The sequence below is a fragment of the Anastrepha ludens genome, chromosome 3 (genome assembly GCF_028408465.1).
Source record: "Anastrepha ludens isolate Willacy chromosome 3, idAnaLude1.1, whole genome shotgun sequence".
Lineage (NCBI taxonomy): Eukaryota > Metazoa > Arthropoda > Insecta > Diptera > Tephritidae > Anastrepha > Anastrepha ludens.
In genome coordinates, this window is record NC_071499.1 from 118,997,567 (window position 1) to 119,016,079 (window position 18,513).

The 18,513-nt window shown below is 32.1% G+C and overlaps 1 protein-coding gene across 5 annotated transcripts in view; it reads right to left on the reverse strand.

Moving 5' to 3' along the window:
* LOC128858891 (uncharacterized) overlaps positions 1 to 18,513 on the reverse strand; it is a 49,957-nt gene that overhangs the window by 13,860 nt on the left and 17,584 nt on the right. For 4 of the 5 annotated variants that reach the window (XM_054095454.1, XM_054095453.1, XM_054095451.1 and 1 more), the window contains 2 exons: positions 4,985 to 8,973; positions 1,770 to 2,529 (listed from right to left, as the gene is read on the reverse strand). In XM_054095454.1, the coding sequence (XP_053951429.1) occupies positions 1,770 to 2,529; positions 4,985 to 5,621 (1,397 nt within the window). In that variant the 5' untranslated portion in view covers positions 5,622 to 8,973. The remainder of the gene's footprint in view (positions 1 to 1,769; positions 2,530 to 4,984; positions 8,974 to 18,513) is intronic. The other variant, XM_054095452.1, reaches the window with a different exon arrangement.

Here is an 18,513-nt window from a genome sequence, read left to right on the forward strand (position 1 = left end):
TGCGTCAAACTGTGGCTGCGAAACGAATAAAACACATGAACGACCGGTGAAAATTTACTGAAACTCCACAAAAATTGGTTTTACTGAATTGTTTTATTTAATCTTACAAAATATGCTGGCTACAGAGTACCTCAAGTGGCGATTTATAAAGCGCATCTCACCGTAAGCCGATGCTCTTCGTGATACGTGGAAAAAATTGAATCTGCACTGGCAGGTCCAGAAAGCGACGATCTACCCAAATTTTCATGTACTCCAACGTGTAAGGAAGAATGAGAAGAAAAACTCGGAAGGCCAGCTAAAACATGGGGCTTTTTGAAAATTGATTCCAAAAATCGTATCTTCCTCCAGCTTAAAGTCAAGAGACTGGCACAGAGCAGATTTGAATGGAGTAGTTTTATAAAGAAGATTAAGAAGTTCGACTTAGAATGCCCATATTTTGGCAACTAATTCCATAAGTCACATAAAGTAGCCCCTGGACATTAGTAGAATAGGACTATTGGGATGGATAAAAATTCTAATATTATTGTAAATAGTCACCTAATTCTCCTTTACGTGATGTCGCAATAGATCCTAGATACGAACCCCACTGTGGATGGATGTGAAATGATAGAAAACGTTTATTCTAATACAGGTCACCCTTCGCCAGGCAAGGCCAAACTTCCAAGTGTGTTTTTGACATAAAAAAGGTACTTATAAAAAATCATTTGCCGTTAGGAGGTGGCATGGAATGCGGATACCTCCATTTGTGAAACAGAATCAAGATGCACATCATAAATTAAGGGAGGAGCTCGGCCAAATACTCGCAAAGGATGTGCGCGCAAATCATATTTAGATGGATGGTCACATTGGATCCACGACGACTAGACTGACAAACTCGAAAACATGATCAACTATGCCACTTAAGGCGGTCGCCGTAGCCGAATGGTTTAGTGCGTGACTGCCATTAGAGAGTGCGCAGGCAATGGCAAACCGCAAGTGTATTTCCGCCATGAAAAGGCTCCTCATAAAAAGAAACAGCTGGCTTTCGGAGTCCTAATACAGGGTTTTTCAGTAAGAGCACTTCAACTTTTGAACTTTTTTGAATAAAACACAAACGGTTTGACTTTTTTAACTAATGTTTTTTTTATTATCGGGTTTGAACATATACATTTAAGTATGAAATTCGATTTCTTTTGCATGACCACCGCGTGCACGTTTTACGAAGTCCAATCGTTGAACCCAATTTTCGACCACTCTTTTGCATAAATCGGCCGAAATTCCGGCAATTTCGCGTTCAATATTGGCTCTGAGCTCACAAATCGTCGCCGGCTTGTTACTGTAGACCAATGACTTCACATAACCCCAAAACGGGACGGCTTGTTAAATGGACCGTAAAATGGTCGTAATGCTCTTAAAGTAGCAGCACCAGAACGATTATTTTCATAAAAAGTTTGCACGATTTGCTCATTGCTCCTTGCTCAAGTGTGTTGCGTTCCATGATGAAATGTATACTTATGAAGTTTACAAATGACAAGCGAAAAATAAAAAATATTGCGTCGTTCGCCCTCCCTATCGGAAAAAAGTTGAAGCGCAGCTATTGAACAACCCTATATAACAAATATAGCGATCACGTAATATAGCAAAACTACTTTGACACCTGAGGTCGACAAAAAAGCATAGCAAGCAGCTAACTAACCATTTTTCTGATTCTTGGAAAATATAAATGAATAAGCAAAGCAAATTTCAGGCCATAATTTTACCTACCAGTGCTTAATTACATAGCTACTCACTTAGTCCAATTTTCCTTGTAGAGTATATTCAATGAAACCGTTATATCCCAAATATTCTCCACAGTACGTTTCAGCGCCACATTTTCCCCAACCCATGCACCATCGGCCGCAGCCATCACCTCGCCAACCCCTTCCCCATCAGCCATACCAGCACCAACCTCAGCATCAACATCAACATCATGGCCGTTAATGTCATTGCCAATGGCAGCTTCCATGGTATTAGCAGCAACTCGATAGGCTTGTCGCAGTGTTGAATACTCGTATGTAGCTATACCAGCCGGAGCGTCATTTGACTGTTGCGGCGTCATGCTGTTCGTTGGCCCCAACTTGTTGGCGTGCTTGTTGTCAATGTATGTTTCCGTTTCCGGTTTTGCAATCACATCAAATTGCACAGCAACCGTTGCAACTGTTTGCGTACTATTCACCGCTACCTGTCTCTTCGTATTGGGCATATTCACGTGGAAGTTGCCACTGATACTGCTTTCATGTGGCTTCTCTCCATCAGCAGCAGCAGCAGCAGTAGTTCCTTGCAAGCGCATTCCTCCTGCGGTTGCCACATCCAATAACGGTTCACTGGATTTGTATAACTTTGACTGCGCTCCGCCGAAACTCGTTTCAGCTGGGTGTTTGTGTGGTTTTTGTTCTTGTTGTGTCGATATGTATGCATTGTGCGCGTATGACCAGGCATTTGGATCACTGACAACGCCCGCTGCGCTGCCTCCGTCGCCGGAAGTTTCTATGGTGAGGAATAGAAATGAGCCTGTGGCAAAGAGAAATGTAATTGAGATTTGAAATTTTTTAATGGGTTCATGGCTTTTTTGTTAGCGCAGTTTTTTCGTGCCTCTGAAAAAGTGGTTTAATAAACAGGCGAAAATAAGTGGTGTAGAAAAATTAATACATGGAATAAAAGTGCATCAATATATGCGAAGCAAATTAAAATTTTTAACTATTTTATATATTTTCCATATTTTTGTTACCAATAAAAATTTATAAATTCAACAACATTAGAAATAATATTAAAATTCTTTAGGGAATTTTTAAAATTAAATTGAAAGAACTCCTAAATTCGTGAATAAAAATTTTAATTTCAAAACGTGAAATTTAAATTCTCAGAGTTTAAAACAAATTTAACAAACAATAACAAAACACCATAAAAATTTTAATTTAAAACGAATTTAAAAAACAATAAAAAAAATTAAAAACTAAATTTAAGTTCGCTTATAATATTTTAGTCCTACTACTGACCAAATGTAAAGTAATTTAACATATTTTTAAATAAGAGAATTATAATTTCAAATTTTTCTAATATTTATAGAAATGTATTTTCAAATAACTTCTTTTTGTTTTTTTCTTTCTTAATTAAATATTCTTAATTTTAAAATGTTTTTTTTTTTTCATTTGTATCCAGAATAAATTTTTTAATATAAGATATCCCCTATTTCATTTTATTTTATTTTGTTTACATAAATTTAATTTTTATTTTATTATTTTTAAAACTCGTTTTTCTTTATTTTCATTTTCTAAAATTAACCAATACATATGGATTTTTTTATTATTTTTTAATTTCATAAATATATATTTTTTTCAAACAAATCTTGGTAAGTAGGTAGAAGTGGTTCGATGTAAAATGATTTTTAATTTTTAAAATACGAGAATTTAAATTTCTAATTAATTTTCTTTTTTATAAATTCTTTTCTGAATCTTAAAATTTTTAAAAATTGCTATTTTCAATTTTCCTTTTCTAGATTTGACCAAATGCAAAATAATTTTAGATTTTTGGGATATGAGAATTTAATAGAATTTTTTTTTTAATCATAAACAATTTTTTTTAATATTTAATGATTCTAATTTTTTATTAACTATCTAATTTTTTATTAACTATAATTTTTTAAACTTTTGTTTCTCTTAAATACGTTAATTTTGACTAAATGTAAAATAATTTTAAATTCAAAAATATAAAAATTTCAACTTCAACCTTGTTATATTTTTATTATTATTGTATTTATTTTTATTATTTTTTTATCTTGTTTTTCGAATTAATTTTTTTTTCATCTTCTACGCATGGCCAAATATAAAATAACTTAAAAATTTCTGGATGACCAGAAGTTATTTAATCTTTCTTTACATTTCAAATTTTTTTTTTTTTAATTTTATCCTTGAAATATATCTTTTTCTTTATTCAAAGATTTTTTTTTAATGTTTTGAATTTTTTAATCTCATAAATTAGTTTTTTCCATTTTTACGTTAGGCGTTTGAACAAATGTAAAAAAAATTTTAAGTTTTGAAAAACTAGAACTTCAATTCCAAATTAATTTGTTTTATTTTATTCATTTTTTTTTAACTTAATATTTTCAAAATTCGTGTTTTTCTGTTTTTATCAGCTACGATTGGCCAAAAATGGTAAACTTAGGGAATAGGATAATTATAATTTCAAATGTAATACCTTTTTTAAATCACTTTTTTAATTTTTTTCTCTCTAATATTCGTTGTTTTTAAGTTTGATAATGTAAAATATTTTTTTTTTATTTTAGAAATATTAGAATTTCAATTTTAAATTAAATTTTATTTGTTTAATTCTTTTTTTTAATGTTAAAATTTTCAAAACTCAATTTTTACATTTTGATTTTCTAAAATTGACCAAAAATTGCAGACTTCCAAATAATATTTTCATACAAATCAAAAATTTTTTTTTTAAATTTCTTATCTCTTAAATTCTTTTCTTAATTTTGACGAAATGTGAAATAATTTTCAATTTTTAAAATATGAACATACACATATCAACTTAATTTAATTATTTTTATTCTTTTTTCTTGAAATTTGCTCCAAAATAAAAAGTAGCTTTTCCAAGAGAACATCACAGCTCAAGATGGCTGGCACAGGGTGAAAATTAGATACCTTATATCACCTTTTATCAGTGCTTCATGAAATAGCCTCTCAATCAATTTCACAAATTTTAAATTTTTCTTTCTTTTTCAAATCCTAAATTTCATCCTCCCACGAGTATGGCGCACTTCTACTTACCACACCCAGCCTACACCACGAAAACCCACAATCTATTGATTTATGAAATTAGAATGAGCAAACAAAAGCAAACAACCAAATCCGCCAGCAACGCGTAAATCCCACCAACAAACAAAAAAACGGAAAACGAAAAATTCGAACGAAAGGAAAACGAAGCAAAAACGCCAAAAACGAAATCTCTAATGTGTACTCACCAATGAATAGATAGCCGAGCAGTAGCGTGCAAATCCCCAAATTGGCAAACAATGCGGGCCAAAAAGTCAACGCGGGCAATTGCTGCTTATCGCCGACCCCAACGCCCTCATTCGGGCTGCCGTTGCCAAAGCAACCGCAAAAATTGTCGCGCTGTGGTGCACCCAACTGCTGCTTGTGCGGACTGTTCAAGTTGCTACCTTTGCTGCCGCTGCCACTGCCTCCATTGTTGCTAATTTTCAGAATTGTCGCAGGTGGCGCTAGAGGCGCACCAGCTGGAGCAGGAGATGTGCCCGCCATGAAGGCATCTATACCCGGCATTGTTGAGCCGCCGCCTAAACTTGCTACCGACGCGTAACGATACAATTCACTGCTGGCACCACCTCCAGCTCCGATTGTTGCAGCTGCTGCTCCACCATTACTGCCATCCACCACACAGCCCACATCAATTCCACTCGCTTTGTCATTATTGCTATTCGTGCTTTCGTGTGTGTATGTTATCGCTAGTGGTAGCTGCGTTGATTCGTAATGATAATCCGCGCGGTCAATGGTCGCACAAGCAATGGTCTGTTGTTGTTGTTGTTGTTGTTGCAGCTGTTCAATAGGTGTGGCTGCGGGTAGTGATAATTTCTCGTTCATTGAGTTTGAAATTTTGTCGTTACGTTTTTGTTAGCATTGTTTTTGTAATGGTTTATTGGTGTATTAGTTCGTTTCACGCGTTTTGCTTTCACTTTTCTTACGGAGGCTGCTGATTTTTTCCTACTGTTTTTCCAGCTCTTGTTAGTGAAATTTCAATTCATTGTGTCCTTCGATTTCTCCTGGCTCACATTTTTTAATTTTTTTTCTGCTGCTCATTTTTCTTAACAACTTCCCCATCGGCTTGGGATTTACCTTTTCAGTGTTTTCAGTTGTTTCTTATACACGGAATTTTTCGCACTTATTTTTTGTATTTTCTTTTCTATTTTTTATGCACATTCGCTGTGCTCATTTCATTGTAGCCCCCTCTGCGTTTCATTTTCTTTCCTTGACCAAAATATTTTTGGCCCTATTAAAGTGTCAAATCAAGTCAAGTTTTGATGAAGCAACTACGTATTTTAGCAGGTTCTTTTTGTATAAAAATAAATTAGGATTTTTCACATTAAATGCATCTATTATTTATTTTTATTTGTATCTATTAATTTATTTTATAATTACTGTCACTTATTGGTCAAAATCGATCAACTTATATGCTCTGGAAAGTAAAAGGGTAGATAGTCAAGGAGGAAAGAAAAGGAGTAACAGAAAGAAAGAAATAGAGATAGAGATAGAGACAGCTAATCAGCAGTGGTCATATGCAGACCTCTAATAACACCGACCATCACTCGAACGTTTTTACTTCCAAGTTTTAGAAGAAATTTCGACAGTTTTCTGTTCGGCTTGTCACAAGAATATGTCCTTTTATTACTTTATACTAAAAATCAGGGATATGAAATTTCATAACTTAAATCTAATCCAATAAAAAAGGATTCTATCTTCAATCCATTTCTCCCTGTCTCTTGTAAAACCGTCACTTTTACCACAGCCTTCTTATTATAGTAAGGACTATGCATTGAAAATTTCACCAAAATCAGGACGCAACTCATGGTAGAAAAAATTCAGTAGGTGTGGCAAATATGAGACCTTTAACTGGCTCTCAGTGAATTTCATAGCATCAGCTGATTTTATGACGTCACTGAGGTTATGATATGACGATTTGTTTACGAAAAGACTGGGTTGTGTTGGTGATAAACGAAAAAAATCAAATCAACCTCTCATGCTGCTTCGATGGCGCCTGAACAACAACTGATTGGACCAGTTTGTGAAAGCAAGCCGCGTCTATTAAATGTGGTATCGATAAATCAGCTGGCATTTTTTTCGCCTTGCCCATATAGCTGCCAGCACAGAATAAAACAAAGCGAATTCATTCTTTGTTTTCTACTTTGCCAATACTTTGCCGTGACAATCCAAAGAAGTAAACATGGTTGTTGGTCTAGTGACACCACCTTTAAGGGGTTAGGTGGGTTTGAAAATTTAAAAAAATCGATTTTTTTTTCTTTTGTCTCCTTAAATAGTACAGTATGTTTAAAATACTCTCCTAAAATTTTAAGTCGATCCGAGTAAAATTCTAAGAGATAGACCCTTCAGAAGTTCCCGCCCATTAGGCCACGTCAGTTGAGCGTTTCTCAGGTATACGTGTTTATCTCAAAACTCCATTTTTTAAGACGGTGGACACGATATCTCGAACGGTTATGAAGCGATTTAGTTCAAATTTTGTACAAATATTTGAAATAACATTATCTAGTTGTTGAACGAAGGATTTTTTTTTAATTAGAACTATTTTTTTTGAGCCAATGTATGTCGAAAACTTCACTAAAAAATGTGTTTTTTGGTTCAAAGCCTGTCAAAAATTCAAATTTTGATTTTTTTTCCTTCGTACAACAACATGATTTATCCATGTACTAACGAAATCCGTTTCGTTTTTTGATTTTAGATGAACCAATAATGAGTTATGTTGTCCACGGCAAGAGCATTTGTTTTTGAGACGTCAAAGAAGATGAGGTACCAACGGCTGAGTTTTCGAAATTTTTAAATAAAAATTTTACAAAATACTGTTTATAAATGTATCTTAGAAATAGTGAATTGTTTTAATAAAATATATGATTTTATATACTAAAAAAAAATAGTCAAAATCTTCTTTTTTCCAACCTCTGAAACCCACCTAACCCCTTAAGGAATACGCTTTGTGTGAAATTAGCTGCTACCTAGTACCTGTGGTAGCTGAAATCATTCGCTCAATTTCGTTTTTCCCCACAGCTGAAGGTCAAACCGGGTAGTATATCATCTTTAGTGATGTTTGACCAAAACTTTCTTCCTATCTCTCTTTTACTGCGCTCACGTCCACTGATGCTTTCTTTTGGATTGAAATTAAGTAATCTGACTTGACACATACTCTACACTTCTCTCATTTCCATATTTCCAGTAAAAATAAAGTCAAGGCAAAAAAGTGTTCCAAAGGCATAAATTCCATTTCTAATGGAAGGGCGGAACAATTTCGAAACTACTACTAAAGTACGAGCATGAGAGTCCTGGGCATACTCCTATAAATTTGTATCACTTGTCTGAAAGTTTTCACAAGGCTGCCCCTATGTGTGGCCTTTCTCGGTAAGGAGTGTTGAATGGTGTTAATAGATTCCCATGCTCCATATTGTGGTTCTGGGCACCACTGAAAGCGTAGGATTTTCGAAATTGGTAAGTATTGGTTTAAGTCCTGTGGCCAGTGTTGAGCGTTCAGAATTGAGGAATGGGAATATGCGTGTAAGTAATTTAAAGCAACCAGAAGCTTTGTCGCAGCGCAGTATGCAGCAGGACTAGGATATATGCTCAGCTTATTCAGCTGTTGAACTCGCCTCACGATAACTTAAAATTCAATAACAAAAAATAAACTCTAGCAAACTCAAAGAAATTAAAATTTTTCGATTTTTTCCACTTCAATTCTCATTTGCTTTTACCCAAAAACCTTTTCCCTTAAACTTTAATTAACTTATTTTTTTTCTTTTTCAATTTTCCGATTTTGCTATTTTGTTCATTTTAATTATTTCCACACTTTTGTTGATGAATTCCTGAATATCACTTTATTTTTTTTTTCAAATTTGCAGCTCATTTTCACTGCTTATTGTGTTTGCGTTCGACTCTTTCTCACTTTGCCCGATTGCTCATTCATTTCGTTGTTTTTTTCCCCACATATTGATTGGGTTTTCTCTCAAACTGTTGTTGTTTCTTGCTTTCTTTTTGTTACTGTTGCTGTTCATCATATATTTTTTGAAAGCTTGCAGAAAATATTTAATTTAGTACGATTTCGTGGCATGTACTCTTTTTGTTGTAGTTGTTTTCGCTTGCCATTTTGTTGGTGGTTGGTTGGTTGGCGCGGTTTTCGATATTACTCGCTTTTGTTCGCTACATTGTCCTGAAAAACCTGAAAAAAGCAAGCAAATGTGTGAGTGGATGAATGAAAATGCACGTAGGGACTTAGGTGTTTGTATATTATGTATGTATGTTACTGTGTGGATGTATTGAATACGAAACATGGCCTTCATACGGCCTTTGATTGATGTGCTCACGCCTAAAAGCACTGCTACATATGACTGCTGCTGCATGTAAAAGTAAATATAGGTGCGCATTATATTTTATAAACAAAAAGAAACAAACGAAAATAGGCTCTCGCACTTAACGGAAATATTGCATTTATCAAATATTTAGAGCAAAAATTATTATATGAATTTTAATAAAAAAAAATTGCTACTAAATTTGTTTCAGTTTTTCCTTTTCAAAGAGAAAAATTTAGATATAATTATATTGAAAAGAAATGGCCGGTGGTGATTTTTTCTGTAATTTTTTTTTTTTTTTTTGTAAAACATATAAAAAGGACAAATGTATTTTAAGTCACCCCCGGTTTGTTCCAAAAATTTTACGCATTTAGAGAATAAATTGAGCCGTTTATTTTGAAAGTGGTTTAAGTCCATTTTTTCTTATATTGAGATATTTAAGGGTTTGCGTTTGAATTGTTTCAAAAATATTGTTAACTTGTATTAAGTTGTTTTTATGGCATTGTGACCTTTTTTGTTCCTGAAAAAGAATAAGTCCACTTTGTGTTCTTTGTTTAATATTATTATAAGTTAATTTATTCACTTAAAGTTACTCCACTACGTTTATATAATTCCAATATAATTATTACATGTTGTTGATTAGCAAATAAAATAATTTAGTTTCACAATAATATTGAACAAATTATCCAAAAGAATTGTATACCTGGAGATTTCTGTAAATAGTAATATTTTTAAGGTAAGTTCTTGAAATTATTATTATTTTAAAGAAATTAAATAATAGAAATTGTAAATATTTTATATTTGATGTAGTAGAATGTGATAGCTTTAAAATAAATAGGGAAGCTCTCAATTTAGATACAGATTTTTATTTATGTAATTAGAATAGCATGTATTTAAAAATTAATATTAATTCATGCATTAAAAATTAAGCGAACATTCATTTATTAAGGATAATATTAAAGATATTATTATTATATTATATATATATATTATACTAGCGTACCCTTGCCCGCTTCGCTAGGCGATAAATTCAATGATTTGCTGAAAGAGAATAAAATTAATACGAAACAAAGCAAATTCTTTGATACAATTTCATTCGAACTTTATTGTAACACTTTTTGGTTTTTCCATCTTTCGCGTAAATGAATAATGACGATAGTTTACCTCGTGAGCAAGCTACATACAATTGTCCATGAGAAAAAATTGGGTATTCTAAATTAATACCGCACATTTGTAGAGACTGTCTTTGCGCCTTATTAATTGTCATAGCGAAGGCAAGGCGAATAGGGAACTGCAAACGTTTGAAATCGAATGGTAAATCCGTCGGAATCAGTGGAATTCTGGGTATCAAAACGTCTTCTCCTTTGTACTTCCCTTCAAAATTGTTGCTTCGATAACGTTACCCATTAGCTTCACAGCGAGTCTGGTACCGTTGCAAAGTCCTGGCACATTAATGTTGCGCAGCATAATAATCGGTGCTCCAATTTTTAATTGTAAATTATGAGGTGGTAGGCCTGGCAAATCGAGTGAGTTTAAGAAATCAGTTGGATAATTTACGACATCATCTTGATCAGTAATAGTGGCCATTGACTTACTTATATGCAACTATGTTACCAGGTATTTGATCCAAAATAGCTACATTTATTTCATTTACGTCCTTATTTTTCCCAGCTAAAATTGCTCTTTCGCTGAGCCAATCATGGTTTTTGTAATGTTGAACTATGTTTGGAAATACCCTCTGTATCAATGTCTCTTTAGACTGTGCAAAGGTGCAGAAATTGTTAGGCAATGTAATCATTCCTGTTGGATCGACAGACATTTAGCCATTTCCGATTTTCAGTAATTGGTGTGAAAATTCAGCTGCTGACGGATCGTTCTGTAGTTGAACACGTACGTTTGTAGCAAGTGTAAGCGTGTTTACATGTCTCAATAAATACGATGATTTTAAGCATGCATTGATTTCATCTGCAGCCGTAGATTTTGGGATCACAGGTAAGGTTTGCCTGAAATCTCCCGCCAATAAAATCATGGCACCTCCAAAGACTGTTTGGCTTCCTCGTAGATCTTTCAAAGTTCTATCAAGTGCTTCCAATGGTTTCTTGTGTGCCATAGTACACTCGTCCCATACGATGAAAAAACTTTTGCCATTCCAGATGTTTTCGAAATATTACATGTTGGTGTTTCATTTACCTGCATACTCAATGGCAACTTTAATGCAGAATGTGCTGTGCGACCGCCTTCAAGTAATGTAGCCGCAATTTCGGAAATAGCGAGTGCCAATGCACCGGTATTATCTGATCGAATTGTTGCTAATATCAATGAAATCAAAAAGGTATTTCCTGTTCCCCCAGGAGCATCCAAGAAAAACAATCCACCAGTTCCATGGCTAACATTATTCATGATTGTATCACCAACAGCTACATGGGTCATTCAATTTCGTTAAATTTGATGTTACAAATGTGTTTAGTTCATTACAATCATAATGGTATTCACGCTCCAGTTCTCGATTGAGAACTTCGGATTGTGCTTCGTTTCGTGGTGAACAATTTCCGTCTTTGACTCGTTGTTCGTTGAATTTTCGTCTGAAACAATAATCACATTGTCCTCATCGATCTGAATTCCCTTGTCTTCAAACACGCTCATATCGTTGGAGTTATCTGAATTTTGTGTATTCATTTGTTCATCCTCTTCGGTAAATAAATCCACAACTTTATTTAAATCTGCCATTCCGAAAATGTAATGTTATTTTTTTCAATTCGTATCAATCCGGGAACAATGCATTCTATTGTAATCTCATCGATGTGAATACCCCAAGAAAACTGTCAACACACAAGGCCTATAAATTTACCAGGTCTGCTTGAAACTGCAAAAACAAAAAAAAAACAAATTTTTTCTGCCACATCACATGGGGAAAGGTATAAAGTGGTGTGCTCTGGTGTGCGGTATTCGTAAACAAACCGTTTGAACATTTCCTTTGTTCTGAGAGGCGAATAACTGTTTTCTTGTCTGGCAAACCTTGGTAAATCTATCATCCTTGAATCGTTTGACGTAAACCCAAAAACAACTTCTGTCAAATTCTCTGAGAGCCGAATAACTGTTTCTTGTCTGGCAAACCTTGGTAAATCTATTATCCTTGGTCAACACACTTGTTGCTCTCACAAATGAACTGCACACAAAACACAAATCAGTAGTTCGGCGTTCGTGTATGTGTACTAAAGCATTTCTCTTCATAAAGAGCGTACAAACCTCTGTGTTTATGTTTACTCTCCGTCGAAAAAAATTTGCACCTTAGCAACACGACACAAATCGTTTCACAATAACGAAAAATTCGTATATTTATTCAAAAAAAGTTGTACACATAAAATTAATGTTAATTCGAAACTTAATCTAAGAATCGAGCAAGTTCTGCGGCAATTTTCACTAAAAACCCAATTTGTACAATATTTTGATTTTTTTATTTTGTTGAAGTTCCTTGATCTTGCCCGACAAGGTAGTAAATCAAGTACTTTGAACTCTGTACCCACTTCCATAGATTCTTTATAAAAAATTTTATAGCGTTCACTTTTTATAAATCGCATCCAAAATATCCTTAGCCAATTTACAGGTGCGGCCGCCGTAGCCGAATGGGTTGGTGCGTGATTACCATTCGGAATTCACAGAGAGGTCGTTGGTTCGAATCTCGGTGAAAGCAAAATTAATAGAAACATTTTTCTAATAGCGGTCGCCCCTCGGCAGGCAATGGCAAACCTCCGAGTGTATTTCTGCCATGAAAAAGCTCCTCATAAAAATATCTGCCGTTCGGAGTCGGCTTGAAACTGTAGGTCCCTCCATTTGTGGAACAACATCGAGACGCACACCACAAATAGGAGGAGGAGCTCGGCCAAACACCTAACAGAAGTGTACGCGCCAATTATTTATTTAATTTACAGGTTCGCCATTAGTGTTTTTAAATATTTTATGAATTTCTTCTTCCAGAGGTTTTGAAGAAAAGAAATCTTCACGTTTCATTTTAGTTACAATATTATAAATTTGTTACTCTTTCGACACGTTTTTATGGTTTCATAGTAATCCAGGGGGACATACATTAAATTGTTTTTCCTCAAAGCCATTTCTATAACTCAAAAATCGCTATCATTTGACAAAAATGAATGTCCTGAAAACTTATGGTCAATAATATCTGCATTATTTTCTGCTGATTGCACAATTTTCAACCATGTTACTGACACTTTTATATTCCTGTTCTGCCCAGTACACATATCGCTGTAAGCTCTGATATGTTTCTGATTTTTAAGATTTTTGAGGTGTTTTAATATACAAGATACTACTTCTTGAGAACCTCTCGATGCCACAGTTTCAACCCAGGAATACATGTAAACTTCATTATTGTGAAAGTTACGACAACCTAGGCTTAAAATGTACAGGTTACGTTTGTAATAGGCGATGGAAACAGACAATTTTATAAAAGGTAACCTTTCCAAAGTCGAATGAAAAAGCAAAATATACATTTGGATTATTTCGGGCCAAATATTGATCTTCTTTTAATGATTTTCTGGTCAGTTCAGCACATCTTAAATGAATATTATGCTCTTCCGTGAGGTTTTCCTTTTCTTCCGTATTACAAGATACTTTAGTTTTAATATTAAATTGATCACATTTTGGCAAGTATCTTTTTGTGGGTGATGAAAATGTAAATTAAACTCGCTTTTAAAAATTGTTCTATATGTCCACTCATTAACATTGCTTAATTTTTTTTGTTTACACTCTTCCAGGTATAAATTAAACATTTTAGTAGCATTAAATTCAGGGTGTAAGTACCTTCTATTTGGATTATGAGACCTTGTGTAATGAGATTCATATTGAGGAAAAGATTTAATATGATTTTTTACGGCTTCTCTATCCTCTTCATTAATTTTCCTAAAAGGTCCTGGCACACGTCCACGCAAATCATTTCCAATATTTTTACATTTTAAAATACGTTGTAATTGGTCTAATGATATATAAAAAAAGTACTCAAAAAGAATTTTTTACATACTGAAACATTTCCGTGAGTAGTTTTTAAGTAGTATTTGTAAGTGTAATTTTTTGGCGAACCTTTGCCGTTTCTCAAGCGTTTACGTTACACAATATGATGTTCGGTAACTCCATGTAAATATACATTTTGTTTATTGAAATTCCCAAAATTCTAAAATTTATCAAAAATTATTTTCCTTTCTTATACATTAATCAGATTTAAGCATTTCTTTAAACAATGACAGACTTTGTCTTGGAATATTTTTCCCCGGATAATTTTTCCAGCCGCACTGTAATATTTCTTTCCTGTAATTCTATAAGATTTTCTTAATTTTTGAGCGTATTTATCACCATTTCTTTCTGGTAACTCATTCACTTCTAGAGAATTTGGGCTGAAATCACATGACCATCATCTGATGACAAATAATTTCCTACGATTCTTCTTCTCTTCTTAGTACTATTCGAATTATTGATTTCTAAATCATCTTCACTTTCTGAATCCAAAATTCTTGAAATTTTATTTCTTTGCACAGGGTATATTTCCCAATAGAAATTTATTTTAATTACAAACCTATAAGTAAATTCTTTTTTGTTACCCAGATAGTGACACATCTGAGGTAATTCCAGTGTAATTTTTGTCAGACATATTAAAGTTTATAATTAGAGCTTAAGAAACTATTTAAATTATAATTAATAAACACAACTATTCTTATGGCACTATTAAAGAATTTTATAAATTTGCTTACTAAAGCACTTTCATATTACCAAAGAAACGCCAATTTATAATTTTTGCCATTATAAATTTTACTGCGTCGACTTAAGCCACTTTCAAAATAATTTTTTTTGCATTTCGTTAACAAGCAAATTTTCGGTGCCCCAAATCGTAGCGATTTTAATGATAATACTAGACATAAATTGTTCATAAAAAAGATTATATAGGATTGTGATTATTGTTATCATTAACTAGAATTTTTTAAAAAATGGACTTAAACCACTTTCAAAATAAACGGCTGAATTTACAAATTTGTAAAAAAAATAGATTTCCCCAAAATATTTGTTTATTTGTAAAATTTTCTTAAAATGAACGAGTATGTCCTTAAAAAAAATTTTCGTAAAATTTAGGTAGTAAAATCGCCATTTAAATATTTTTCCTCTAAACCAAATTTAGTTTGTAAAAAAAATGAATAAAACTATGTTAGATGACGCCATTTGGTTAAAAATATTATCTGCCAACACATAAATTAATTGAAAACTTTAAATTTTTAATTACAGACCGATATTTTCCCAAAATGTTTAACATTTAGAAAATTTAGTTTCCTTCCTTTTTTTTTGTAAAAAATATGAATATGACGGATGTAGGTGCTGCCATTCTATTAAAAGTATTCTATGAAAATACATCAATTTATTGGAAAATTTAAATTCTGAAACTCATCCCAGTTTTTCCCAAAATTTTTGAAACATTTAGAAAAATAATAGTAAATAAGAAATATTTTGATTTCCAAAAATATTTTTTTGTTCCTGTAATTTTCTTTTAAACAAATGGGTATGCCCTTTCGATACATTTTCATAAGATTCAGGTAATAAAATGGTCCTTTAAATGTTTTTACCCTAAAACTAAATATTTTGTTTGCCTTTTTTTTTTGATAAATATATGAAAAGCTTCAATACAGATCTGCCCATTACATTAAAATTATTATCTGTTAGCCCATAGATAATTCAAAAATTTAAGTTTTGGGATTCACACGGGCTTAACTAAATTAATTTACAAATTTGTTGCGGACAACCAAACTTGTACAAATTTTCATAAACTTTTGGTATAAAATGCATATTTCTTTTTATTAAATTTTTGTTTTAATTTAATTTTTTTAAATACATTTTCCCTAAAATGAATTTTTTTCTGTGATTTTTCTGAATTATAAATTTGTTAATTTGTAAAAAAGTTTAAATTTTCAACTAAAGAACTTTTCTCTACATTTCTGTATTTTTCTTTGTAAACAATTAGCAGGAGTCTTACGCAGGTGAGCAACTGGTATTACATTAAATACCATTTCTACAAAAAAAGCATTAATTATATGAAACTGATTTACAAACTTATGTCTTCAAATTCAAACCCACAAAAAAATTTAAAGTTTGGTTTTTTGAAAAAAAAGAGTTCAAAAATTTTCAGTTTCAGTCTTCCTCTAAAAAAGTGCTTCAAAAGTTGTATTTGATAAAATAGCTCATTAAAACACTTTGTTTGCAGTTTTACCTTTTTTCTACGAGTTTCAAAAAATTTAGGGGCTGAAATGGGCCTATTAAAAGATATTCGTTCTTTAAAGAAATTGTTTTTTGTTATGTTTGACTTTCTGTGTAAAAACTTTAATATGATCAAAGTGAGGAAAAGGCTTTTGTAATTTTTTCTTTGTAAAATTTGCATGATAAAATGACCAGGTACACTTGAGAGAAATATTCTTTAATATTTTTATTGTTTTTTTATAAATATTTAAATTTTTCTTATTTTTTTTTTTACTTTTCCCATATACAATATTTCAAAAGATAAAAGTGATCAATGGGCTTGTTAAAGTTTTTTATAAAATTTGGTGATAAAATGGTCAGATGCCATTCTGAGAAGTATTTTATCTTTTTATACTATTTTCTAATATTTTGTTATAAATATTTAAATTGTTTGCCATATAAAATTTTTCAAAAGACGAACGTGGTAAAATGAGCTTTGACACTTTTTTTGACAATTCGGATGATGAAATTACCACTTGCCCTTGTGAGAAATATTTTGTTCTTTTCTAAAAATTTTTTATAAATATTTAAATTTTTCTTGTTTTCTTTTACTTTTCCTATATAAAATGTTGGAAAAGATTATAGTGATCAAATGACCTTTGTAATTTTTTTTCTAAAATTTGGATGAATATTGGAGAAATATTTGGAGAAATATTCTTTTTTCATACATATTTTTTGCTGCTTTTTTTACTTTTTCTGTACAAAATCCTTGAAGTGAAAAATGATCTTTAGAATTTTTTTATCAAATTTAGATGAGAAAATGGTCCTTGTGAGCAATTCATTTTTGTGATTTTCTTTATTTTCAAAATATTTTATTCTGTTTTATTTCATCTTTTACAAAAAGAAATATTAGATTCGCTTCGAAGTCAAATATGAGATAAAATGGTACGTAGGTAGGTGAAATGGTTGAAGTGCCAGTCTGGCACTCCTCAACTAGCACAGAAGTGCCGTTTTGATATCATTATGAGACCTCCTCGCGGCCGCCGTAACCGAATGGGTTGGTGCGTGACTACCATTCGGAATTCACAGAGAGAACGAAGGTTCGAATCTCGGTGAAACATCAAAATTAAGAAAAACATTTTTCTAATAGCGGTCGCCCTCCGAGTGTATTTCTGCCATGAAAAAGCTCCTCATAAAAGTATCTGCCGTTCGAAGTCGGCTTGAAACTGTAGGTCCCTCCATTTTGTGGAACAACATCAAGACGCACACCACAAATACGAGGAGGAGCTTGGCCAAATACACAAAAAGGTTGTATGCGCCAATTATATATATATATATATATGAGACCTCACAGGCAGATATATACAAGTCAAACTGTTAAGACATTTTTCTTTAAAAACTTTCTTTTCGGTGAAAAATTTTAAGAAATTTAAGTATAAAATGGATTTGTTTTCAGAAATATTGAACTTATTATTTTTGCAAATTTTATTCCTATTATATTCTATTATATTCTTTCCTTTTTTGTAATTCAAAATGTATTTGTATTTTATATTTCCATGAAATTTTTTTTTCTTAGTTCTTAAATTTGTGTTAACAGATTTTTCCCTTAACCCTGGTCTTCTAAAAGATATAAAAAAAGTACAAAATATTTCATCCCTTTTACATTTATAAATAAAATTGAAAGTTCTAATGCAAAAGTTTTAGCATAAACTTAAACGAGCTTATTTTAAAATTTATAATTTAATTTAATTTTTCTTATTATTATTTTTACTCAAAATAATTAAAAATAAACCTAAAATTTTTTTTCGAAACATTCCAATTTATATTGGTTAACCATTTACTGAGAATGCAATGCATAGAATTTAATGCATTTTATATCATTTTCATTTTTTTATAAAAATTTAACTGCTATAGCAGCAAAATCCAACAATTTGTTTCTATCAACATATGCAAAACACACATAATTTCAGACAAAAAAATTATTGCTGAGAAATTTTTTTGTAATATTTCCAATCGCTTTAAGGCACATCCTATTAACGAAAAAGTAGTTTTAGATATATTAAATTGATTCAAAACTAAAAGCGAATATTTGATTTAGATCCACTACTTGCCCCTCACCGCTTAAAACTTCAAATGCTCTCTTAAATATTTACTCAACACCTCAGCATTTAAATGTCCACGTAGAT